This window comes from Carettochelys insculpta, chromosome 30 (genome assembly GCF_033958435.1).
Source record: "Carettochelys insculpta isolate YL-2023 chromosome 30, ASM3395843v1, whole genome shotgun sequence".
Taxonomy (NCBI): Eukaryota; Metazoa; Chordata; order Testudines; family Carettochelyidae; genus Carettochelys; species Carettochelys insculpta.
This window is the reverse complement of record NC_134166.1, coordinates 10,366,445-10,393,157: the sequence shown is the minus strand read 5'-3', so window position 1 is coordinate 10,393,157 and position 26,713 is coordinate 10,366,445. Positions and strand designations below refer to the sequence as shown.

Sequence of the window (26,713 nt, the reverse complement as noted above, 5' to 3'; positions counted from 1 at the left end):
AGCTGTGTTAGTCTGTATTTTCACAAAATAAAAACAGCAGTCCTCTAGCACTTTAAAGACTAACAAAATAATGTGTTAGGCGATGAGCTTTCGTGAGACAGACCCACTTCTTCAGAGCTGCAAAATTCAGATCTGTCCCACAAAAGCTCATCGCCTAACACATTATTTTCTTAGTCTTTAAAGTGCTATATGATTGCTTTTTTTGTTTTCTCTATTGATACTTTATTTTGTGCAAGACTTACTGAAATTGTGTAACAGTGATAACAACAGTGTTACGCATGCTCACCTTTCTTGACACAAAGCATCACACTCAGTTTATGAGCAACAAGAAGTCCTGTGGCCCCTTATAGACTAACAGATATTTTGGACCATAAGCTTTCGTGGGTAAAGACCCACTTCATCAGATGCATCTGACAAAGCGGGTCTTACCCACAAAAGCTTATGCTCCCAAATAGGTTAGTCTATGAGGTGCCACAAGACTTCTTGTTGTTCTTGAAGATACAGACTAAGACGGCTCCTTCTCTGATACTCGGTTTATGGTGATTCTTTTTGCAGTAGTTGCCATATCACATAACAATACGAATAGGAAATTTCCATCAATACACTCAGTTTGAAATAGATTCAAAAAGGAATAAACTATGTAGAATATGAAGGCATCTTTAGACAGGATAGATACCTGCTGTATATGTTAAGTGTAAGTAGAACTGAGCATGTATAGGAAATTGCAGAGTAATCATGTTTGTGAGAAAAAGAAAAGAGAAAGTAACTAGAAGACTAGAAAAGAGCATCTTGAACTCACATCGAAGTTATACTCATAGAAGAGGAACTTTAACACATGTATGAGAAAAGCTAACAAAAAGTCATGACAAACAAACAAAAAGTCTAATAGGCTGTGTAACAGAGGGCAGTTGAAGTGTTTCATCCAGGACAGCTGTGATGACGTCATCCCAATGAGCTTTCCATTTGCAAATAACTGATCATCACTTGCTTAATGTTTTCCCATGATAAAGACTGGGTAGATCTGACTTCTGAGTAAGTGAGTCTCAAACCGCAAATTGCAGGTGGATTCATGGCAGTAAGAAAGGAATGGTAAGAGCAGCCCATTGTGCCAGTGCTGGAAATCCTGCAGTTTTGGCAGGATTTCCAGGAAGTTATTTCCATGTGTTTTATGAGTACAGTTGAGCCTCGGCTTTGTTACTCCCACCATGCATAATCCCACCAGACGTAAAACTAGGCAGTGTGTTCAGGCAGTTGTATTTCCCACAGTCAAGGGCTATTTTCACAGACTGGAAAAGCACCACAGCACTGTCGGGTTCAAGAGTTCTTTAAATATGAACCTTCACACCTTCTTTCTGCAGGTTCCTCAGAAGTCCTTCCACCTTTGGAGAGAAGTCATTCAAACTCAGTCTAGGAGAAGAGCAGAAAACACCCAGGGTTACAGTCTGGGAACTCATAACTCAAATGGGCATAACTCCTACATTGTTACAAAGCAAACCTAGTCCAGCAGTCCTGTCGTATTTCTATGGGAACAGGGCATTGTGCGTGGTTCCCACCAATAGGGGGATAGCATCATAATTCAAAATGATGTGGATAAATTGGAGAAATGGGCTGAGGTAAACAGGATGAAGTTTAATAAGGACAAATGCAAAGCGCTCCAGTTAGGAAGGAACAATCAGTGTCACACATACAGAATGGGGAGAGACTGTCTAGGAATGAGTACAGCAGAAAGGGATCTAGGGGTTATAGTGGACCACAAGCTAAACATGAGTCAACAGTGTGATACTGTTGCAAAAAAAGCAAACATGATTCTGGGATGCATTAACAGGTGTGTTGTGAACAAGACACGAGAAGTCATTCTCCTGCTCTACTCTGCGCTGGTTAGGCCTCAGCCGGAGTATTGTGTCCAGTTCTGGGCACCGCAGTTCAAGAAAGATGTGGAGAAATTAGAGAGGGTCCAGAAAAGAGAGCCAAGAATGATTAAAGGTCTAGAGAATGTGACCTATGAAGAAAGGCTGAAAGAATTGGGCTTGTTTGGAAAAGAGAAGATTGAGGGGCAACAGGATAGCGGTTTTCAGGTGTCTAAAACGGTGTCATAAGGAGGATGGGGAAAACTTGTTTTTTTTGGCCTCTGAGGATAGAAGAAGAGGCAATGGACTTAAACTGCAGCAAGGGAGGTTTAGGTTGGACATTAGGAAAGTTCCTAACTGTCAGGGTGGTCAAACAGTGGAATAAATTGCCAAGGGAGGTTGTGGAATCTCTATCGCTGGAGATATTTAAGAACAGGTTAGATAGATGTCTGTCAGGGATGGTTTAGACAGTACTTGGTCCTGCCATTGGGGCAGGGGGCTGGACTCGATGGCCTCTCGAGGTCCCTTCCAGTCCTAGTGTTCTATGATTCTATGATTTAATGGCAGGGTGGCCTAGTGGAGTGTGGGTCTTCAGCTCCCATCCTCGAGGCTGAAGGATAAGTTTGGGGCGTGGCCCCAAGAATCTAGTTTCCCCTCCGACAGGAGAGGGTTTCCCTTGGGGGGGTTCCCCCTTTGTGCCTGAGGGAGGGTTCTGAGGCTCCGTCCTCCGGGAGCCGACCCGATGGCCACTCTGGCTCAGGCCCTGCTTGCCTCAGAGCCAGCTCCTGCCTCTTGGCTGGTCAGCTCTGAACTGGGCTGGCTTCCCTCCTTTTACGTTCCTCCAGGCCTCACACTGGCTGCAGGTGAACTGGGGTGGGGCTGTTTGGGCAAACAGGCTCTGTTTAACCCCTTCCCTGCCTGGCCTTCCTCTCACACCCTTATAGGCATATTACCAGAGAGGTGGAATATTGGCCTGTCAGGATCAGCTGCATCTACACGAGCAAGGTCTTTTGGAAAATCAGACCCTGTTTTGAAAGACCAAGCGGGGCGTCCACACACAAAATGAGCTCTTTCAATCCAAAATCAAAAGAATGAGGCTCTTCTTCCAGAAGCCCTCTTCTGCTCCTGGATCAGGAAGGGCGCCTCCTCTCAAAAGCTTCTTTTTAATAAAGTGTTTGTAGATGCTCCCCGGGCCCTTTTACTGAAAGAGCAGTCCTCAAGGCACCAGATTTTTTGATCCGTGGCCCGTTCTTGAAAGACCAGGGGCTGTGCGGACACGCTCTGTCGAAAGAGCGGATCAATCTTACAATCCACATTTTTGTGTGTGGACGTGCTCTTTTGAAAGGAGATCTCCCAGAAGGCCATCTTTCGAAAGATCACTGTAGTGCAGATGTAGCCGAGCTGTCTGTCTGCAGGATTCTATGGCTACGTCTACACTTGCGGTTTTATTTCAGAATAAGCTATTCCAGAAGAGATGTTTCAGAACAGCTTCTTTCAAAATAGTGTGTCTACACACAAAATGGGTATCAAAATAGCCTTCAGCTATTTCAAAATAGAGCATCCATATGAAAAAGCCCATTTTGGATTCAAGCCCCTGGAAGCGCCATAGCTTATTAAATAGCCCTATTCCCTGTCTATACAGCTCCTATTCTGAAATATCTATTTTGAAACAGGTGGTATTCTGCATAGAATAAGGTTTACAGAATTTGAAATAAGTTGTCAGTTATTTTGAAATAGTTTTGGAATAGTGGTATTGCTGTGTAGAGGCTCACAAAGTTATTTTGGAATAGTAGCCCTTATTCTGAAATAATTTTGCTGTGTAAACACACCCAATGATCTCTGCCTTTCTGAGAGGTTGCAGTTAATTTCTGTCACACCTGGCAGTTGTTCTGGAAAAACAACTCCATGACAGACACTTGTGGTTGACTACAGGATCCATGCACTATTAGCTTTATTTGTTAAGCACACACAGTGTGCTCGGAGCTGTATAAGAGATTTAAAAGACCAAGTCACTACCCCAATGAACGCTACAATTTACAAAAAAAACACGGTCAGCAATAAGACATACTGAATGTTTCAGATTTGTGGTAGAAGGAAGTAATGCTGGCCGGATACTGAGGTGGAGGCACAAAGACAACAGTGGAAGAAAGAGATTAAAAAGCAGTGGGGTTGCAACTGCTGGTGAAGTGAGAGGGACGAGGTGGGATCGGAAAAGCTACAAGGCCAGCGCAGAGCCTTGAATGTGAGGAGCATAAATCGGAAAGTGATTGGATACAGTACGTCGAAGGAGTCAGTGGAAGGATCTGAATACATGAGTGGGAAGGTCCACATGGAAAGCCAAGAAGGTGATTTTGGCTGCTTCAGGGCAGGTGGATTGGAGGAAGCAAGATGGGGAAGATGCTAAAAACCCGACCCCCAATGGGTACGGCATAAACATCTAGATACTTTCGTTGGGGGGGGGGGGCGGAGCCCTGAAAGGAAGAGACGAGACAGGTAGTTGGCTCTTGTCCCACTGATCAGTCTTGGTGGGTGCAGAAGAGATCTGTTCAGTGTGATGTCCATGTGTCCCTATTACATGGTCAAACGCCAAACCAAACTGCCCACTATGTCTGGCCATGAAACCATTGGTCTCCTGCACTGAGCCACCAAGAGAGCCTAAAACCTCTCTCAATCACCAGGCACCTATTACCCCTGCTCGTGGCTGCCCTATATCCATGGGGTTCCTGTATGCTTAACCAAACGGCCAAGAGCAAGTCAGAGTGGTTGCGGTAATCCTGAACATCTCCTTCCCGGACTGCTTTCTGATCGGGAAAGAATTCAACTGATACTCATTACTCTTTTTTATGTTAATAAATCCACTGGGGAGGGGTGTGGCAGGAACAGGAATTGTGACAGTGGAAGGGACTGGATTGATAGCCCTGAAGACTTTGATTAGCCCCAGAGCAGACACCCACTGGGAGACCTCGCGCACACAGGCCCTCTCACCATGCCTGACCCTTTGCCTGCAGAGATCTCCTCCACCTCCAGCAATGAGCAGGGAGTTCTGGGTCTACGGCCGATTGAGGCATTGGCTTTTCTGCTGAATGTACCAGGAAGGCAGACAAATTGATGCCAGTTTGGGTATTAATTTTTACAATGCACCAGGGACCAAATCAAACCTGCCAATTCATCTCACCCAGGTCAACCACTGGCCTGAGATCATGCGGTGACAGGCTTTATAACCCAGTTCCCTTTGGAGGTATCCCCTGACGCATAACCAGATCAACAGATTTCCATACACATGGGAGACATTTTATAAAAAAGAGCAAAAGCCACAGTGAGTCTGAACTGTGGGCGGAGCTGGAAAGTGCTATTTTACCTGATGTCAGTGAGGCTGGGACTGGTGAGGATCAGGAGATGCATGTCTTCAGCGCACTGATCGGTGTAAACGTTTGCACTAAGGTTCAGATGTCGAAGTGTGGAGTTACTGGAGAGAGCAGAGCAGAGCCTCCCACAGGACTCATCTGATAAACCATTTTCCTGGAGGCTGGGTCACATCCATTGGAGAAAAGCAGTGACAGTTTATATCTAATCCCCCTGTCCATTGCAGCATCTCCCACCATTTTCCCTATAGTGTTACTGATTCACATCTCCTAGAGCTGAATGGGACCTCATCTAAGTCCAGTCTCCTGCCCTCTTGGCAGGCCCAAGCACCCTCCCCGAGATCTATTTGCCCCAATCCCAAAATGGTCTTCTCAAGGATTGAGCTCACAACCCAGGGTTTAGCAGGCCAATACTCAAACCACTGAGCTATCCTATTACAGTAGCACCCAGGAATGTCGATCAGCGTTTTATTGTGTCAGGACTGGTCAAAATAATCTGTCAACTATTTTCATGGGACATTTGGGATTAAACAAAATTTGAAAAATTTTCACAAAAAAGTGTACATGGAATTTCCACAGACAAATTTTGGTGGGGGCTGTTCTCTGTGAATTGTGCACTTTTGTGGCTGGTTCAGGAAAAGAGTCACATGCTGCCCAGCTGACTAGCAAAGCACCTACCACTAAGTTTTGTTTATAATGGTGGTGCACGTTTGCATACGCCCTGGTGCACCCCAAAAATTTATTCCACACAGGGATGGAAAAAATCCTCACACGCCCGGAAAAGACTAGAGGGAACACACTGGAGGGAGGGAGGGGATGCAAAATATTTTGTGTGAAAAGCTGATGCTCTAGTTAGTGCCATAAGGCAAGCGTCACCATCAGGTTGGTACTTACATTAATTGCTGGATCTTGCATCGTGGGGTCTCAAACGCCTCTAGCAGGGTGGAAAGGCCAACGTCCCGCACTTTGTTTTTGGTCAAATCAAGACTGAGGAGGGTCTGGTTCGCCATAAGAGCGGAGGCCAGGCCTTTACAGCAGGCTTCTGTGAACAAGTTCTTCCCTAGCCTAGAGAGCAGAAAGGAAGAGTGACGAGGGAGAGGGTGGGAGGGGAAGAGAAGTGGAGGAACAAGGGAATGAGAAGTCAGGGAAAGGAGTGAAGACAAAAGAGTAGAAGGAGAGTGGAAGAAGACCAGAAATAGCTTGAAAGCTTGTCATTTTCCTCAACAGAGGCTGACCTGTTAGGCATTCCCTCACCTACTTTAGTTTTCTTTGTAAGTATTTACAACAGTGATGCATCCTCCTTAACCTCCTATTTGTTAAACTGGCAGACGGATTGCCAGGAATCTGTCACTTTAAAGCTTGTTTTCCAACCCTTTAGGCATTCCCATGGCTCTCCTCTGTCCCATCAGCCATTCCATTATTTTGCACAACATCGAAGTCAGGCTGACCTGGAATTATCTGAGTCATCCCATTTACTCTTTTTAAAAGTTGGCACGCCATTATGTTTCTTCATCTCCCGTGAAACTTTCCTAGTGTGCCAGGACTTATTGAAAATCAACATGAACAGTCCAGTGATCTGCTCAGCCAGCTCCTTTAAAGCTGATTCCATTTTTCCAGTGACAGTGTGTGCAGATGAGCCCTTTGTATCATTTCTGCTCTTGGTGCTAATTGCATCTCCTCCCAATTTAGTGTGATCTGTGAATGCAACGGGCATGGATCTTTACTTCCTTTTTCCAATGTTTTAACGAAACATTTAATCAAATGTCCACATAGTAACCCATGAAGCCCCTCATCACAACTTTATAATCTACCATGCTGTATCCAAGCCAATGTAAGTTAGGGGTTTTTTCGATCCACTATATCAAATGCTTTACTAAAAACTTGATTCATTATGGGTGTGTCTACACTTGCATTCCTCTTTCGAAAGAGGTATGCAAATGAGGTAAATTGAAAGTGCAAACGAGGTATAAATTTGCATATTGGCATCTCATTTGCATATTCTAATTTCAAAAGCGCTTCTTTTGAAAGAAGAAAGCCATTGTGGATGCTGCTCTTTCAAAAGTAAACCCCATGTTCAAAAGAATCCTTCTTCCCTACATGTACTGCATTCATTTCCTACAGAAAGCTGTTCAACCAGTTTTGAGGATATGGGAAAAATCCAATACATTATTGCAAATCCATGAAAAATTATTCTTCTCCAGTGACCAGTGATATGATCTTTGATGTTTTATAGGTCAAGAGGGGTTTGTATGTTAGCTATTTTAATATTGAACATTCAGAATTAACAAGCTATGTTACTATTTAGGAGAATCATTTAACCTGGTACATAAATGCAGTCACTTCTGCAGCAAAAGGCAGTGAGGAAAGACTTCTCTAACTAACTGAAACAGCAGAGGGACTTTATGAAAACAGACTTCCATAAATCCAGTTAGAATATGACACAGTCATGAGGTTTAGGACTCCTTGTGAAAGCTGCCATGGGAACTTCAGTGGTCACCAGTAAAAAAGAGGGGCCGACATTTGTCTCCTGGTAGCATAACCATTGTTGAAATATCAGCTGAGTAGTGATGGAAAGGGAAGAGTGCCATGCCACCCAGTACACACTCATTCCCTCTTCATGCAGCATGCGAACTTTACTTGGGAAGCCATTAACCAGCTCCAGTGCCATTGGGCTTTGAAGCTAGGACAAGACTCCCAGAACAAGAGGACATCTGCAGGCATATCACTTATTCAGAAACAAGAGACGCTGAATTACTCTGCAGGCACAGACAGAAAACAAGCATGACGTTACCTCAGGTCTTCTAGCCTACAGTTTGGATGCTCCAGTACAGAGCAAATATTCTGCATTGCATCATCCTTCAAATCGTTGTCTGAGAGGCTGTGGGGAAAAGAATAGAGAGAATTACAGGCTAGGGCACAAAGATGCACTGCATCCACTTCAAAGCTAAAATGTTGGGCTGAGCTTCTTCTTCAGTCCCTTGCAGGAATACTATTTACCAAGACAACCTGAATGGCCACGAATGAGACTGGCTGTCGAGGCTTCCGGAATCCACCCCCAGCTCAGTTACAAATTAAAACGCACAATTCACACATGCTCAGCAGGGACTGGGAGAGCTTCACAGCTAAAAATCTCCCAAGATTCTGTCCGTACTGAGCATGCTCCAGCCCCGCAGCTCCTAGGGCTGCTCAAACGCCTTGTGCATCATCCCCACAGAGCAAAACTGAGCTTCCTTTCAGCTGCTCTGGGTTAGGGTGGAGTCAAAACCAGAACACAGAGCAAGGAACCTGCCACTCCTATGGTCTCAGTCTCCCCCGGGTCCTGCCTTATGATGCCCAGGCTGCATGGAGGAGGTTTGAATGCAGAAAAGACAAAAGCCAGACCATGGTGAAGAAAAGGAGTAGATTGGGACAAGCTGTATGGAGAGACTGGGCCTGGAAACTGGGGGAGGCTGGTACAGACTGAACAAGAAGACTGGGAGCTGGTGGGGGACGGGGTAGATTTGGGAATGATATCTGGCCAAAGAAACTGGCCAAAGAGCTGGGAACATCTGGGGCAGGGCAGTAAAGGAGTTTGAATGAGGAGCCCACAAAGGGGAACTGCGACTGGAAACTAGTGTGGGCAGAGGGGAAAGCCAGGCAGGGGGAACTGGGACTGGGTGAGCAAGGAGACTGGAATTAGGGACAGGAAGATGCTGGGATTGTGAGGGAGGCTGGGATGTGGACAGCAAGCCAGGAGGGACTAGCAGGGCACAGTGCTGGGACAGGGAGGTGAAGCCTGAGCAGTGGAGAGTGGGGCTGGGTAGGGAAAAAGAATGCAACTGGAACAAAGTACCACAGGGAGAAAAAAAAACCTGACTCTGCCAGGTTGGTGGAAAACAGCAGAAGAGTCGGTGCCCACTAGAACACACGCCCCTCCAAAGCCTGGAATGGAACCCAACGTTCCCAAGTTTAACCACTCCTCAGCTGTCAGCAGATATCTGCAACAGCCGGTGGCAGTGTCCAGTCTCCCTTAGAGATCCACACAAAGGTGACAACCTACTACTGCTGTTCACGTGGCAGAGGTCTGTGTCGTGGACCCAGACCCTACGAAGAGCCTACACAGCTGTCAGTAAAAAGCCACATGATGTAATTTCTGGAGGCTTTTTCCACTTTGCCTTTTCTAAAACCTAGGAAATAACACACAAAAATCCCCATGTCTAAGTTACAAGAGCATCATTACGGATGCAAAGTCAAGCACCCAAAAGTTCAGAAATGCCAGAATTTAAGGTTGTCCTTAAATTAATTAGCCTTAATTAGCACCTTATGCACATTCATTATGATTAGGGACCTGCCAAATTCACCATCCAAAACTCATGACTCATTATTTCAGATATTTAAATCTGAAATTTCACTGTGTTATAATTGTGGGGGGTCTTGACCCAAAAGGAAGCTACAGGGGGTGGGTTGCAAGGTTTAAGTAGGGGGTGAGGGAAGTGCCGCCTTCAGAGGTGAAGCAACGGCCACTCTTCAGCCACCCAGCTCTGAAGGCAGCACAGAAGAAAGGGCTGTAATACCCCCTCCAATAATTTTGTGACACCCCATGTCTCTTTTTTGGGTCAGGACCTCCAGTTTAAGAAACACTGGTCTCCCCTGTGATATCTGGATAGCATAAAAGCACAAAAAAGACCAGATTCCGTGAGCCAAAGCAGATTACACTATCCTTGGCACATGTTTCCCATCCATGAATTTGGTAGAGCCCTAATTATGACCGTATAGGTTTGGCTGTCTGTTACTGAACGGTGTATCTAACACCGTTATCTACCGGACAACACTGCTGGGGTCACACACGTGACAAGTCCCTGATATTACAACCCTTACACGAAAACTCTTCTCCAACCTCAGTTCCCGGATTTTGTGAAGCTCAGGTCTGAGTCTCTCCAGGCCCTCGTTCTGGATGAAGCAGGAATTTAAGGTTAGGTCTTGTATTTCTTCACAGCAACTCAGCACATAAGCCAGGACTGTGCAATCCACAGGCATGAGGTACAAGTCTGAGAAGTCCAGGTGGGCATCTTTGCCCATCACATCACACACAACTGGGCTGTTCCGGGACTCAAACAGCAAATTCAATACATTCATCAGCCTCCTCTTTTTCTTACGATCATCTCTGCTTTGCAGCTTTCCATAATTCATTTCACCGAGCCACCCAATAATCTGGCGAGCTGCCTCTGCAGAGAACTTCCCCACATATTTCTCCAGGGGCATCCTGGTTGCAGGATGGGAGAGTCCAGCCAGAAAACGAGAGAAGATCTCATAGTCACCTTCTGCACAGGCGCTGGCTTTAGCCATAGTGCCTTTGAACTTGTCCTCCTTGTAATCTAGGTAATGCACAAGGGCAGCAAAGAACTCCTGGATGGTGAGGTGAAGGAAGGAGTAGGTCAACTGGGAGGAGCCGTCCAATTGAGGGTTCTCTACCAAGAAGCCAGTGAGGAATGGAGAAAATTCCACATTGAAATCCTGTAAATACTTCAGATCAAAGACTAGAATGTGGTTTTTGATGCCATATTCGGCCAGCCTTCCAACTCTTGTCAGAGTACCTCGCATGCACTGTGGGTCAGGCCGCTCCTGGGTGTGGTTGGCTATAATGTGGGTGAAGTAGCTCACAAAAAGCTGGGTCACTGTTCTGGGAGGAGGCTGTGGTTTCCCTGCCTTGGTGGCGAAGCAGAATCTCAGGGCTGTGCATGTGATCCAGCAATAAGATGGGTTGTAAGAGAGCGTGTACAGAACCTGACTGTCCCTCACATACTCAAAGGCCTTTCTTGAGACTCGCTCATCTCCAAAGAACATGGAAAAGTATCTTTCCCTTTCCTTGGCAAGAAAGCCTACAATATTGGACACTCTGTGGAAGACTCCAGCCTCCAAACTGCTCAGCTTGCTGGGGCGGCTGGTCAGTAATACAGAACAGCCCTTCAGTAGAGTCTGTTTCACCAGGCTAGCAACAATCACAGTCACTGGCTTCACATCTCCTGGATTCAGACACAGCTCATGAGATACTCCACTCCTCAATGGCAAATCAGTCTTGCTCTCATCCAACCCATCAAAGATAAAAAGCAGCCTCTCGGGGTGTTCCAGGATGCTTGGGAGCTTGTCCTCGAGGCGTGGATATGTTCGACAGATCAGGGATTCTAGGCTCATCTTCTCCTCAATAGCGTTCAGGTCTCGGAACTTGAAAAAGAAAATGAAGGCAAATTTCTGGTAGTGTTTCCCCGCTGCCCAGTCAAAGACGAATTTCTGCACCAGGGTTGTCTTGCCTACACCAGCTACTCCGCCCACCATCACCGACAGGGGGATACAGCGGGAGTGAGAGCACCAGCGGAAGAGCCGGTCAGGGGTGATCCGCTCCAGCTCAGTCTTCACTCTCCTCTGGAGGCGATATTCATTCAGCTCCCCAGCAGCAGCCAGGGCCTCATGCTCCTGGTGGGTCTGCTTCATGAAATGATGGTCCGAGACCACCCTCAGCTCCACGTAGCGGTTAGAGATGGGGAATATCTGCTCCTCAGGTTGCCCTGGGATCTTGTTTTCCTTCAATATCCCTGTCAGATCGCAGAGTGCAGCTCTGTGCTCTACTTGATAAGCTGAAAAGGAGAAACGTGGTTATTTCATAGAATCACCGAACCTAGGTCTGAAAAGTACTTCAGGAGATCATCTAGTCCAGCCCCCTGCCTAAAGCAGGATCCACCCCAACTAAATCATCCCAGCCAGGACTTTGTCGAGCTGGGCATTAAAAATCTCCAGGGATGGAGATTCCACCACCTCTCTAGGTAACACATTCCAGTGCTTCACCACCCTCCTGGTGAAATAGTTTTTCCTAACATCCAAACTACATCAGCTCCCCGCCCCCCGTAACTTCAGACCATTGCTCCTTGGTCAGCCATCCATCACCACTGAGAACAGTCTCTCTCCATCCTCTTTAGAGCCCCCTTCAGAAAGTTGAAGGCTGCTATCGAAATCACCCCTCACTCTTCTCTTCTGCAAACTAAATAAGCCCATTCCCTGAGCCTTTCCCCATAGGTCATGTGCTCCAGCCCCCTAATCATTTTTGTTGCCCTCCGCTGAACCCTCGCCAATGCATCCAAATTCTTTTTATACTGGTGGGCCCAGAACTGGACTTAGTACTCCAGATGAGGTCTTCACCTTTGTCGAATAGAGGGGAATAATAACTTCTCTAGATCTGCTGGAAATGGTTGTCCTAATGCACCCCAATATTTCCCCTCTCCCTTGTCTTGTCACTCTTAAGCCGTGTCTACACGTGCACGCTACTTCGAAGTAGCGGCACTAACTTCGAAATAGCGCCCGTCACGGCTACACGCGTCGGGCACTATTTCGAAGTTAACTTCAGCGTTAGGCGGCGAGACGTCGAAGTCGCTATCCTCATCAGGAGATGGGGATAGCGCCCTACTTCGACGTTCAATGTCGAAGTAGGGACCGTGTAGTCATTGCGCGTCCCGCAACTTCGAAATAGTGGGGTCCGCCATGGCGGCCATCAGCTGAGGGGTTGAGAGACGCTCTCTCTCGAGCCCCTGCGGGGCTCTATGGTCACCGTGGGCAGCAGCCCTTAGCCCAGGGCTTCTGGCTGCTGCTGCGGCAGCTGGGGATCCATGCTGCAGGCACAGGGTCTGCAACCAGTTGTCGGCTCTGTGGATCTTGTGTTGTTTAGTGCAACTGTGTCTGGGAGGGGCACTTTAAGGGAGCGGCTTGCTGTTGAGTCCGCCCTGTGACCCTGTCTGCAGCTGTGCCTGGCACCCTTATTTCGATGTGTGCTACTTTGGCGTGTAGACGTTCCCTCGCAGCGCCTATTTCGATGTGGTGCTGCGCAACGTCGAAGTTGAACATCGACGTTGCCAGCCCTGGAGGACGTGTAGACGTTACTCATCGAAATAGCCTATTTCGATGTTGCTACATCGAAATAAGCTATTTCGATGTAGGCTTCATGTGTAGACGTAGCCTTAGTAAGTGGAAGTTGGATAGAAAAACTTCTCTAAATTGCATTCTGACCACACAATATGACAAGGGGATTGAGAGGATGGGTGTTTGGTTCTCATTTGCTTTTAATCTCCTCTCTCCTCTGCTGGGTCTGATCCTGAATAGGTCTATTGGAACTTGCCCAGCTCTGACTGAACACTGTTACACTATCTTGTCTAGCTCATGTAATCAGGAGAGAACAGGAATTTATCAGAATCTTGTACATGAACAGAGGGACAAATGCAAGTGGAGATCTTGAGAGACCATCTGGGTAACCTGAAAAGATTTTTGGGCATCTGGTACCACTAACATTCAGAATTACAAACTGATTCACCAGTGTGCGTAGTTTACTGGCTTTAACCTCTCAATAATTCTCATTTCTTTTTCTTAGTTAATAAAACTTTACTAATTTACTATAGAATTGACTATCTACATTGTCTTGTCTTTAGCCTAAGTTCTAGAATACCAGTTGGTCTGGTGTAAGTGACTGGTCTCTTGGGACTTGGGGTAACTTCCTGGTGCAGTGTGATAGTTGGGTATAAATGGCCTTTCATCATAAAGTCCCTTTTGCGTGGGAACAAGAGAGACAGAGTCTAAAGAGGGACTGTCCGTGAGTCTATGGTAAGACGAATAGTGACCCAGGACTTCACATTTGTCACTGGCTTGGGGAAATCTAATTACAGAACATACCGCCGGTTTGAGGTGTCCAGCCTTGTTTTCTGACACTCCGCCCTGAGGTTGGCACTCACAGCCCTGGGTCATTCCAGATACCCTAACAGGGCTTGCCCCCTCCTAGGGATACAAAACCCTGGGGGAGCAGGCAGGAGGCAGTGCTACGTTCCTGTCCTCCCCAGTACTGCAAACCTGGGCTGGTTGGGCACACATGGGTATATACTGCACTCCTTGGAGGGGGTGAAAAGATGAAATGTTCTCCCTGTAGGCTGAGGAACTCCATTGTGCCCCATTGAAGCACAATACTTCTCAGAGCCTCCACTGGGGCCAGCAGCCTCTGCACTACTGTCAGGGCAGGCCTGTGATTAAGCCTTTCTTGGCTTGACCAGAGACACGTGGTTGGCAGAGTTAGTACAGTTCAGTTCCCCCATAGTACCTTTCAGTTCTGGGTCCAGGGCATGTCCCACTTCATTCAGGAGAATTTCCTGAAGCAGATTGTGACCTAAACAGAGAGACATACAGAGACTGCTGTTAGATGGCTAGAAAGATTGCTCACAGTGTGTATAGGTTAGCAGCTCCAACAGATTCAGCCCAACTCTGAACTCCTCCCGTGGGACTCCGTGTTTCAGAGATCAAGATCTGCAGGCTAATGAGGTCTCAGCGATGGGATTCCAGTCCTGTGACATCCCACCCAAAGAACCATTGTGTTGCCCTCCCTGCCCTACTCCTGGCTGCTCTATCCTGTACCTCACATTCCCCTGTATTCCCCTCTCCATCTCCATTTTCCTCCTCACAGTCCCTTGCTCCTGTGGTGCAGTTCTGGGCAGCAACAACTGGGCCAACATTCTCATCACTGGATCACCAATTAAGCCGCCCCAGAATTGACCTGAGAGTCAGAGCTACACCTATCTGATAGTTTTAGTAGCCTCTCTCCAGCACGTTTCCAATCTACTAGCCCAGAAAGTAAAAAAGGCCCAGGAATGGAGTGCTTGGGCTTGGGTTGTAACAAGCTTTGTGGATGGGGGTCAGTGGTAGATGTGGTGTATTTTGACTTTAGTAAGGCTTTTGCTAATGTGTGGCATTAAAGTCTCAAAAACAAAACTAGGGAAATACAACATAGATGGAGCTACTATAAAATAGGTGCACCATTAGTTGGAAAACTGTTCCCAGAGAGTAGTTATTGGTGGTTCACAGGCGAGCTTGCAGAACATATCAAGTGGAGTCCTGAAGGGATCCGTTCTGGGTCTGGTTCTGTTCAGTATCTTCACCCATGATTTTTGGGTAACTGGTACTGCTAACATTCACAATTACAAACTGTGGCTCACCTGTGTGCATAGTTTACTGGCTTTAACCTCTCAATAACTCTCAATTCTTCTTCTTAGCTAATAATAATGGCAGACTACACTTATAAAGTTTGTGGATGATACCAAGATAGCAGGAGTTGCATGTGGCTTTGGGGTTGCTGTAGGGGATTATAATCCAAAATTATCTGGACAAACTAGAAAAATGATCTGAGATAAATAAGATGAAATTCAATACAGAGAAGTGCAAAGTACTAATTTAGGAAGACAATCAGTTGTACCATGGGCAGCAAGTGACTTAAGCCAGAGGAGGCTGTGCCTCCCAAAACAGCCTACCATGGCCCTGCCCACACTCCAACCCCAGGCCAGGTACCCTCCTGTTGCATCCCGTGTGATCCTACATTGGCTGTCCCAGGCTGGCTGGCGTTGGCCAGCCTGCTTCCCTAATGGAGTCACAGCGGCTGGTTCTGGGGCTGCGCTGCCCATCCAGTGCTCAGGCCACGCCACTCAGAGCCCCAAGGCTAGGAAGGGGAGAAACAGCAACCATGCCATCCAGCTGCCCAGAGCACCAGAGCTGGGGAGAAAGGGGAGGCAACTGTGCTGCCCAGGTGTCTAGAGCACCGGGGCGGGGGGGGAACAGTGAACACACTGCCCAGATACTGATGGTGCTGAGGTTGCGCCACCTGGCATACCATGGCTGGGGCCTTGCCTCCAAGCCATCCATTGCTGGAGATGGGAGTTGCAGTGGGGGGAGCTCTGGACTCTTCTGGAAGAGGGAGATAATGGGGAGAGAGAATGGGAGGGGTCTAGATCATGTTTAGTCCTCCCTTGAGAGCAGGGGACTAGACTAGAAGATCTCTCAAGGTCTCTTCCAGTCCTACGATTCTATGATTCCAGTAGTTATGAGGAATTCTGAAAATATATTTCTTAAGTCTGTACCAAGGCAGAGTTGACAAACAGGCTTTCTGTCACATCAAAGACATTTATTCACCTATCCACATGTAAATTAAGTGTTGTAAGTCAACGCAATGGAAGCCCCATTTACATATGAAGTCAAGTGGGAGGCAGCTCACCAGAAAACAAGTTGCAGGGGTTGTTCTGATTCTGAGAACAAACAACAAACTTTGGGAGACGTCAGGAGAAGGCAAGGAAGACCTCCCTTTATCCTGCACTTAGGAAGTTCCTGGACAGTGTAACTGTATTCATGAAAAGGGAATCACAGCTTGACCCGGCGAAATACTGCACAGGATAGTTGGGGTGACAAATTCATTTAGACAGGTTAGCTAGTTAAGTTTAGTCTCCAGAAAACATTTTGTAATTTTGCTTCATATGTAACCGGTTGTTCCCATTAGCCTGACTCACTATGCCATATATTTTGAATTTTTATAACGAACTTATTTGTTTACACTATAAATATATCTCAGTGCTGTGATATTAAACATGGAGCTGATCCTTGGTTAGATCCCACAAGCTGGTGGGTACTCTTTCCTTGGAGGACAGCAGACCTGGTAGGACTGATGGATTGCTCAGTGGACGAGGGGCTGGACTCCACAGGATGATGCTTCAAAGGGGCTTAGAGACTCGGATGCACTTATTGTTAGCCTACAAGGCAATGTAAGGACTGGTACAGCCCAGAGGAGACTCCTTGGGTTGCAACAGCCTGGTGATGTCAGGGAGAAGACACCAAGCAAGACTCCCTCATGCTGGAGGTGGGGCTGTGTCTTTCACAGTACTGGATACCCTAAGAACCACCACATGTACATCTTGGCATACATGCCCAGACAGCTGTGTCACAGCCTGCTATGGCATTAGTGCAGGTGCGGGGCATGACAGCACCGTAATGTGGTCACCATCTGGTGAATTAGGCATCCACGGTTTAAATTTCCGCATGTTTAGCATGTAGTGAAGATATAGCCTAAGATTAATCAACTATCCCCACAGAATACAGCCCTGAGATCGGAGCTGGACAAGGAAGACATGGTAGCGAAGAACACAGATTCCGATGGATCCCCACCCCACCCACCCCCCGTGTGATGGGTACATTACCATTGTGTATGATTTCCTCCAGCATCCCATGGAGGTTGGGGTGAGCCCATCGGCTCCACAGAGCAAACAGACATGTCCAGAACCTGAGCCCCACATCGCAACTCGCATCCAAAACGTCACCTACTAGCTTCTCCGCAGCACTGGTTGAGTCATGGTTCTTCTCCCAGTCTCTGTAACCCTAGAACACAGAGGGACATAAAAGGAGGAAGAGTCAGAAAACATTTGCAATGGCAGGCCATAGGGGTTCAGCTCTTCTATAAAGTAATCAGAAGAGTGACATAGAATCATGGAAATGTGGGACTGGAAAGGACCTATAGATACCTATAGAGGTAGCCATGTTAGTCTGTATCTTCAAGGACTACAAGAAGTGCTGTGGCACCTTATAGACTAACGTATTTTAGTCTCCAGTCTCCAGGGATGGAGCAGAGCTAGGTGTTATCTAAACTATTCTTTAAAACTTCCAGAGATGGAAGTTTTACAATCTCCCTCGGTATTTTCTCCTTGTGTTTAATTACACTGACAATTAGGAAGTTTTCCTAATATCTAGCCTAAATCTCCCTTGCTTTTTGCTCTGTCCTCAGCAGCTAAGGAGAACAGTTTTGTCACCTTCTTCTTTACAACAACTTTTTCCATACTTGAAGAGTCTCATCCTGTTCCCCCTCAGTCTTCTCTTCTCAGGATTAAACAAGCCCAGCTTTTGAAAACTTTTTATGACTTGTAATTATTTTTGTTGCTTTTCTCTGGATTTTCTCTAGTTTATCCACATTTTTCCAATGTATGATACCTAGAAATGGACACAGTACTCCAGCTGAGGCCTACAGAGTGGCCTATAACATCCTATAGCCGAGGACCACTTCCTAAAAGTGACCACCTGGGCAGTTGGTCCATGGACAACTAAAGGCTCTGTCATGGCCAAGTGACCTGATAGCGAAGTGAAGGATGCATGTGGCATTGACAGACTACCCTCAGCTCCCGCTCCCAATCCCCACTCCCACTTTCATGGCACATGGAGACTTATGTGAAGATCGACACATCGGAGGTCGATCTTCTGGGGTTCGATTTAACGCCTCGTGTAGGGATGCACTAAACTGAACTGTCAGAGCACTCCCAACTTTGGTGCAAGGAGTAAAGGCAGTTGACGGGAGAGTTTCTCATGTTGACCTCCTGCCCTGGGGCTGCGCCAGAAATTCAATTTAAGGTACATTGAAGCCAACAAATGCAATTCTCATCACTGGAGTTGTGTATTGTAAGTTGAATTTCTTTTGTAGCGTACACCTGGCCTGAGTAGAGACTGGGAACACTGAAGTATTTCCATTGCTAGGAGAGGTGTGGCAGAGAGGTTCTACTTTTACAAACCCCCTTTAGTGGCCACCTCAGGAATCACAATTTATGGAATGGAATTGCTGGAGTTTCTTCTTCGGTATCAGACAGGGAGCCATGTTAGTCTGTATCTTCGAGAACAAGAAGTCCTGTGGCACCTTATAGACTAACAGATATTTTGGAGCATCACCTTTTGTGGGCAAAGACCCGCTTCATCAGATGAGTGACTCACGCATCTGATGAAGCGGGTCTTTGCCTACAAAAGCTAATGCTCCAAAATATCTGTTAGCCTATAAGATGCCACAGGACTTCTTGTTGTTTCTTTTTCTGGAAACACTCTTGCACGCACAGACAAATCATGCAGAGTGAGGAGAGCCGGGTTCAGCAGTGTTACTGAGCTTGCTCAGTGTGACCAAGCAGCAAACTGCGGGGGGGAGGGGGAATGATCCCTAAATCATAGAATTAGAGAACTGAAAGGAACCTCGAAGGGTCATCAAGTCCAGTCCCCTGCACTCGTACCAGGACCAAGAACTATCCAGGCCATCCCCATCCCCGACAGGTGTTTCTCCAACCTGCTCATAAAAAGCACTAATGAGGGAGATTTTCCAACCTCTTTAGGGAATCTCTATTCCAGAGCTAAACCCTCCTGACAATTTAAGGCCATTTCTTCTTGTCCTATCATCAGAGGTTAAGGAGAATAATTTGCCTCCCTCCTCCTTGTAACAACCTTTTAGATATTTGAAAGCTGTTATGTCTGGGCTCAGGCTTCTCTTTTCCAAACTAAACAATCCTAGTTCTTTCAACCTCCCTAATAGCTCATGTTTTCTAGATATTTAATCATTTTTGTTGCTCTTCTCTGGGCTTTCTCCAAATTTTTCCTGAAATGTAGCACCCACCGCTAGACACAATACTCCAGCGGAGGTCTAATCAGTGCGGAGTAGAAGAGAAGAATTACTTCTCGCGCCTTGCTTACAACACTCCTGGGCCTAGAAACTTGGAGGTCTCCAGGGACCACTCTGGGAATGAGGGACATTTGTCTGCTTTCACTTCCCACCAGTATCAAGAGGCTGAAGGACTTGGAGCAAAGCCCACAAAGGGCGTAAGCACTGTAATGTCAAGCACTGCAGCCCCAAATGAAGTGATTGCTATCCAGAAGAATCCATAGTCTTTAGTTAGGCACTCAGGCTTCCTATACTATGCCGAGAGAGATAGGTACCTTAGAATGGGAGCCACAAAAGCTAGCAAACTGAGTAGGCCCTATTAAGCCAACTGAAAGTGGAGTGACCCCCTGTCTGAGACTGAGGCATCTAAATCCAAGCCAGAAAAAGTGACCTAGCTACACTTGGAATTCGCAGTCACAAACCCTCTCCTGGGTGCAGGCACCAAGGCTCTCTTAGTGGACCTGGGCTTTTGTCGGGATCCCTAACTGAACACCACACTGGCCATCAGCTGAGTAACAGCGCTGAGCCCAGAAGGTCAGACCACCCTTGCCACAAGCTAGGTGACATTCCAGAGCATGGAAATGGGAAAAACAAACTGGGACCTTTGTAAGCATGCTTTTCAAGGGCAGCAGAGAGGGGCAGTGGGAGGGCGAAATACAAACAGTTGCCAGTTTCTCTAGCTTTGGTGGTTGCACCTATGTTGTCTAGTGTTTCCACTGCTGAAAGTTCCCGGAGCCTGTTATTACCTTGGGATGTCCTGCCCCATATGGGTAGCAGAAACCCCAGACTACCCCTTGCCCTGGAAAAAGACAAGCCTCCACATACCAACTCCATCTGCCCTGATACCTGAGGACAAGGCTTCGCTAGGGAAATGAGAAAGTCAGCTTGGGCAGCTTTAGCCTGGGGTCCATTGTTATATAAAGGAGCCATACCTGGGCCTTCTGAGCAGTGATGACCCCTCTGCTGGTGAGTTCCTGCAACACAGTGAGAACGTCGTTCTCAATGACATACACCAGGTCAGGATGGAAGTGCTCACTCAGCCTCTTCAGCTCCCCAGGGGTATAATTATCCATGTGTTCTCTGAAGGCTTCAACATCACCTGAGGAAAAGACCAGCCCTTACATGTCATAGCACTTACTGGCTGGCATGGACTTGTGCCCATTCTGTGATCTCTACTCCCACTCCTCAGGTACGCTGGGTGCGAGGGCAGAGCTTGGCTGCAGGCAGTGCGCCACATCCTCCGCAACGAGAAGAACCCATCAGCCACACTTCTCGGTGGTCGCGGCGGCAGGGGATGCAGTAGGTGTGGGCAGATCACAACTACTCCACCCACACCCTTCTGCCGATTAGACTCTTAGATTTACTAAAAGGAATTTAAAAGGGGCTCATGCCCCAGGCTGTAGTTCGTACAGCACTCTGCACAACAGGCTGAGGATCCCTGACTCTTACGTGCTGCAGTTACGCAGATGATGAAGAACGCTCACTGTTGCTCCCACCGGACATTCTGAAAACAGCATGAGATGGCACGCAGAGCACCAAACTCCCCTCTGCCCCCTGGTTGTCACAAAGGTGGCCCTCCCCCACGTCCCATCAATACAGGTGTTGTACAGCATGGTCGGGTGCTCCACAGGGAGTGCTCTGCTGCCAGCCTCACCCCTTTATTTAAAACCAGGGGGATCAGCTCAGGCACCTCTGCCTATCCCAGCAGTGCCAATCTGGCACCAGGAGAAAGGGGATCACTCATGCAGCAGGGTCCCAACCCCACCTAGGACTTTACAGATCAAACCCAGCACCCGACGTTAACCCACAAGCTGATCAGTAGTCAGAGAAGATCAGAGCATCAATAACACTACCACCAAGAAGCGTCACCTAAGAAGAGATTGACTGCTGCTTGCTACACCCTTAGGAACTGGGGTGGGACAGAGGGAGGAGTGAGGGCTAGGGGGCTGCACTCCATTACAGGACCAGTGCATCTTGGTTTATGATTCATCAATTCCAAGGCCGTTGTGATGACCCACTCCACCCTCTAGTACAGTGCCAGCCCCAGAGCTCCCACAAATAATTCCTAGAGCAGATCTGTTAGAAAAACACCCCACCTTTATTTACAAATGGTCAGTGATGGAGAATCCACCACAACCGGAGTAATTAACTCTGGAACCAGGTGTTCCAGTGGTTAATCACTCTCACTCTTAAAAATACACACCTTATTTCCAGCATCAATTTACCTAGCTGCAACTTCCCGCCATCAGATTGTCTCAGAGCTGTCTCTGCTCGATCGTAGAACCAGTTACTAAATATCTGTTCCACTGTTGGTCCTTATAGACTATAAGCAATTCATCCCTTTGCTTTCTCTCTTTGTTAAATAAATAAATTGATCTCTTGGGCTACATCTACATGGCAGAGCTATTTCAGGATACCTTGGTGTCTTTGAAATGCACCCATTATTTCAGAATAGTTTTCCAAAATAACAGGTATGCTATTTCAGCTTCCCTGTACACCTTGTTGCAGGAGGAGTAAGGGATGCTTCAAAATAGCCTATTTGAAGTTTAGGCTATTGTGGAGACATAACCCTGGAGTTTATAAGGCAATGTGATCTAGTAAACTAGACCTAAAGACCTCCTGCTGGGAGCCTCAGGGTTCTGCCACGCCTTCCCAGGAAAGGAGCAATAGAGAGGACCTCCAAGCAGGCTAGAACAGCTGCAGGCAAAGCAGCCAATCAGCGGAGCTGGTGTGAGCCCGCAGTTGCATATAAAAGGAGCTACAGGGCCAAAGTGAATGCAGTTGGCTTGCAGGAGTCAGGGAGCAAGAAGTGTTCCTGGCTGGCTGCAAGGGCTAAGAAAGGTAGTTCTTGTCAGGAACCAATGATGTGAGGGAGTGGCTTCTGCCAGGACTCACAGAAGACAAGCCCAAGGAAAGGACTGTCCATGGAAGTGTTATTCTTCCTGGAAGGGGTCTGATCCAAACTGACACAGCTGGAGAGCCAGGGTTAGAGGACTAAAGGGAAGGCAATGAGATTCCAGGGAGGAGCTCTGGGAGTGAGGCTCCATTCAAGGGCAGGAACCGTCACATGTCAGCTGCCTAACTCGGGTACCAAGAGAGGCCCTGATGTCAGACTGTGGACCAGAGCCTAGGGAGGGCTACAGGGACTGCGTAGGGGGCCATGGAGACATCCATTGGCTAGAGGTGTGCCCAGGTCCCTGCTGCACCTGACCCCCTGTCCCTGCTTCCTGCCTACTCCCTGCATGACACTGCCCCCTCCTTGTTTATCTGTGCTCCCTCCCCACTCCACACTCGTAGTGCAGCTGGAAATAAAATCTGGATTGTGAATTGCAGTTCCGATGAGGTGCTGAGCCTGGCGGGTGCAGCTCAGATGTGGATGCACATTTCTGTATCCATGTAGGGCTCTACAGATCAGTTCACCAGCTTTCAATCCATTTACTGTGGGCATCTTAACTTTATATCTTTCTAGTTTTTTAATCAAAATATGATGAGGTACCAAGTCAAATACCTTACAGAAATCTAATGCATCAACATTGTCATCTTTATCAGCCAAACTTGCCACCTCTCCAAAAAGGATACCAGGTTAGGTTGACTGGAACTATTTTGCATAAACCCATGTCAATTGATATGAATTATATTACTTGCCTTTAATTCTTCGTTAGTGAGATAAGCCCTTCAGACACACTCACCTTCAGTCATCACAGGCCTTTGTTTGGAAGCCATTTTATTCTCTCTGTGCCATTGTGTCTCTAGAAGTTTGCAGAGAGGAAACCATACATCATACAGAGGCAGGGAGATTATTTCAGCCTACAGCTCATTCACATCTGGAGAAGGTTTTTTTATTAAATGGACCCATTCTAAACAGAAGCTGTTTCTGTTCTGTCATTCCCTTTCATTTGCTCTAAACTAGTGGTCAAATCTAGGCAAGCACTGCCGTGCCCCTCCCTTGGCTCCTGATGGCTATGTCTACACTAGCATTCCTCTTTTGAAAGAGGCATGCAAATGAGGAAAATTGAAAATGCAAATGAAGTGCAGATTTACATCTCAGCCACTTCATTTGCATATTGTTCTTTTGAAAGAAGAAAAGCAGTGTAGCCGCAGCTCTTTTGAAAGTTCTCTCTATCTTCAAAAGAACCCTTCTTCCTAAAAAAAAATTAAGAAGGGTTCTTTTGAAGATGGAGATTACTTTCGAAAGAGCCACATTTACACTACTTTTCCTCTTTCAAAAGAAGCTCTTTTGAAAGAAAATGCAAATGAAATGCCCCATATGTAAATCTGCACCTTATTTGCATTTTTTGATTTTTCCTATTTGCATGCCTCTTTCAAAAGAGGAATGCTAGTGTAGACACAGCCGATGAGCGTCTATTACAAGTCCCCACTGTGCTGATCTGCAAAGATATGAGGGGTTACAAACCCCAGCTGCAGCACTTTGGCCCTGAAGTGGCAGGCATGCTTTTAAATCTGAGTGTCCTTGTTTCAGTGCCTGATGTGCTAGCCAGCATGGTGACCACCACACTTATACGATGGGAGGACTAAGTTCCTTGCACAAGCAATAAACTGGGCCTCGTTCTCCCCTGCCACAACCATGTACACACATACAGTGTGTGCAAATGCTTCCCAGGTGTGTCCCCCACAGGAAAATTCAGAGCTGGTTCGGCCCCCAGGAAGGTTAAAGTAGCACCTTTCCTGGAGGCCATACCAGTTCCTGTTTCCTTGAAAACCACCTCCACTCTTGCCTGGTGCCCATGCTAGCAGCAGCACTGAGTTAAATGCTCTTCATTATCCAAATTCCCTTTCTAGCCTGCACAGAGCTGGTGTCATCTCTTCTCATCCTCAATTTACCCCAGTTTAACTCTTGCCACCAGTGATGTCACACCTGATTTACATCAGTGAAGATGGGGACGCAAGCCCAGCCTGCTGCTCTTTTCCCACCATTTCTGCTTTTCCTGCTGTTTCTTGCGCTCCACTTGGATCATGGGCAGTCCCTTTTCTGCCTCCCTCCCGCTGTGCTCTGCTGTGGGATGAATCCCTCTGTCTCTGAGAACTCCCAGAGCTCAGGGCTTGTTGGGCGAGGGCATCATGTTTTGTTTTCCAAATGGTGGAGAAAAACCCCGTGGCCTAGAATAGATCATCCCAGTTTGCACCATGGAAGATGGAAAGATGATTCGCGCAGGGGGTTCCCCACTGGAACCTGCTTCCCCGCCCCCCCAAGATTTGCTCTGCACTGCAGGAGCCAGGCACAGCACAGTCCCTGGGGCATGTGAACTGACGCAGCAGATGACAACCTGCTCTGGGGGACAGCTCAGAGCAACCAACAGGAAAAGCACTCCCGGGGTTGTTCAGACAGCTCTGCAGACTCTTTGCGGGTCAAGGGCACAGTGAGCGGAGGTGCAGCTCACTGGGATTTCATTGCAGTTCACATCAGGGCTGATGTAGGCTGCTCCTCCTTCCCCTTCAGAACATTCTGCTCGGGGGGCCGACTTGGGCCTGTTTCAAGGAGTGACTTCCTTAGCTGTAGTCACAGAGAGGTCGCCGTGTTAGTCTGTATCTTCACAAAACAAAAAAAGTCGTCCTGCAGCGCTTTAACAAAACAGTTTACTAGGATCTGAAGAAGTGGGTCAACCCCACAGAAGTTCATCACCTAATACGTTATTTTATTAGTCTTTAAAAGTGCTACAGGGTGGCTTTTTTGTTTTCCTTTGCTGTGTGCATGGAACTCTCGCAGAGTCTTTGGCAAGGGTAGAACAGAAAAGCCCTGCTTCAGTCACAGACTACACTGACTTCTCCCACCTGGGCCCTCACTTTCACTTTCAATCTTTCACCCACCCAGAAAGCAGCACTTTGGGAAGGTTCTGGCCACCATGGCTCAGTTCCCCATCTCTCCTCTGCGTGGGGGAGATGGAAAGAACCAGGTAAAGCCTGTCACTCACCTGCCAGGCTCCGGGAAGATGCACCATCTGCAGCCCCCTCCCAGGCGTGTTGTCTGGTTCTGTAGGCGTCAGAGGCAGTCTAGTGAGGAAGTGAAGCCTGGCTTCTAATTTCAGCTCTGCACACCACTTCCTGAGTCCAAGGGTCACAGTACAGTATCAACATTTTCTCAGGTTTCCAAGTACATAGACCTCATTCTGCTTATCCCCTGGCAAATCTGCCATTGAAGATCTTATCAGCCTTTCACTGAGTGTGCAGAACAAGACAGAAGACAGCTAACACCTTTACCATGCAAAGTATGAAACAAGGTTGTAATTTTTAACAACAATCCTTGATCCCTTAGAGGTAGCAAGTCTTACATATCTCATGGAGCTGGAAGGGACCTTGAGAGGTCATCATCTCCAGTCCCCTGCAACTACAGCCGGACCTATCATCATCCCTAAAATTTTTTAATCTAACCCGCCCCAGAATCTTGAAGCCTCCCCTCAAGGATTGAACTCACAGCCCTGGGTTTAGCAGGCCAACAGCTGACCACTGTGTCAGCCCTTTGAAAAAAAAAGCCCCTTATTTCTTTCCCAACAAGCTCCCCCACCTGCCCATGGCTGTCTCTCAGAGGCTGAGTAAATTTGGATTTACTGTTGCTTGGGGGAGAAATTAACCGAGCTGGGTCACAGGCATCATTGTTGCTGTCAGTGTGATAATCTAATCTCTTTTCTCAGAAGACAAAACAAGATACACACACACACGCACACACATACAAAAGGGAAAGAAGAGAACAGCAAAGCTGGAGAATGCAGCTTCAGTGCCAGAGGTAACTCTTACTTGCAATCCCATTGCAGAAGAAACAGCAATTTAGCTCACAGTCTGATCTGCCATTCTGAGACCTGATAAACACCAGAATCACGCTGCATAGGACATTGCTTTTATTTGCCACAAGATTAAGCGAAGCCAAAGTGTCACTAGACCGAAGGTAAAAGGAGATTGAGATGGGGTGTTACCCCACACTGGAATAAAAGGGGTTAATAGAACTTTAGAGCAGCTGTGCGGGAAGCAGCCAATAGGAGGCGAGCTGACAGGAGGAGCCAATCAGGACCCAGCAGGCTCCTATGAAAGCATCTGCAGGGCCAGTGCTAGTCCCTTGCAGGTGAGCGCTCAGGAAAGGAGGCTTGGGGTCCTGGCACTGAGCAGCTGTGGGCCCAGAGGGATGGGCAAAGATGGAGCTGGGGCTGCAGGGAAGTGGCCAAGGGAAACTGAGCAGTTGTGAGAGAACAGAGGTACAGCAGGAAGCTGCAGTTTAC

The 26,713-nt window shown here is 47.3% G+C and overlaps 1 protein-coding gene across 1 annotated transcript; it reads right to left on the bottom strand.

Moving 5' to 3' along the window:
- Positions 1-433: 433 nt before the first annotated feature.
- Positions 434-25,473, bottom strand: LOC142003785 (NACHT, LRR and PYD domains-containing protein 12-like). Its single transcript, XM_074981056.1, has 10 exons — positions 25,418-25,473; positions 23,177-23,236; positions 20,420-20,586; positions 17,227-17,404; positions 14,316-14,381; positions 10,086-11,820; positions 8,001-8,087; positions 6,104-6,274; positions 5,206-5,373; positions 434-1,407 (listed from the first exon to the last, which is right to left on the bottom strand). The coding sequence occupies exons 2-10, from the start codon at positions 23,208-23,210 to the stop codon at positions 1,326-1,328; spliced, it is 2,688 nt and encodes an 895-aa protein (XP_074837157.1). The 5' UTR covers positions 23,211-23,236; positions 25,418-25,473; the 3' UTR covers positions 434-1,325.
- Between the last annotated feature and the right edge of the window lie 1,240 nt (positions 25,474-26,713).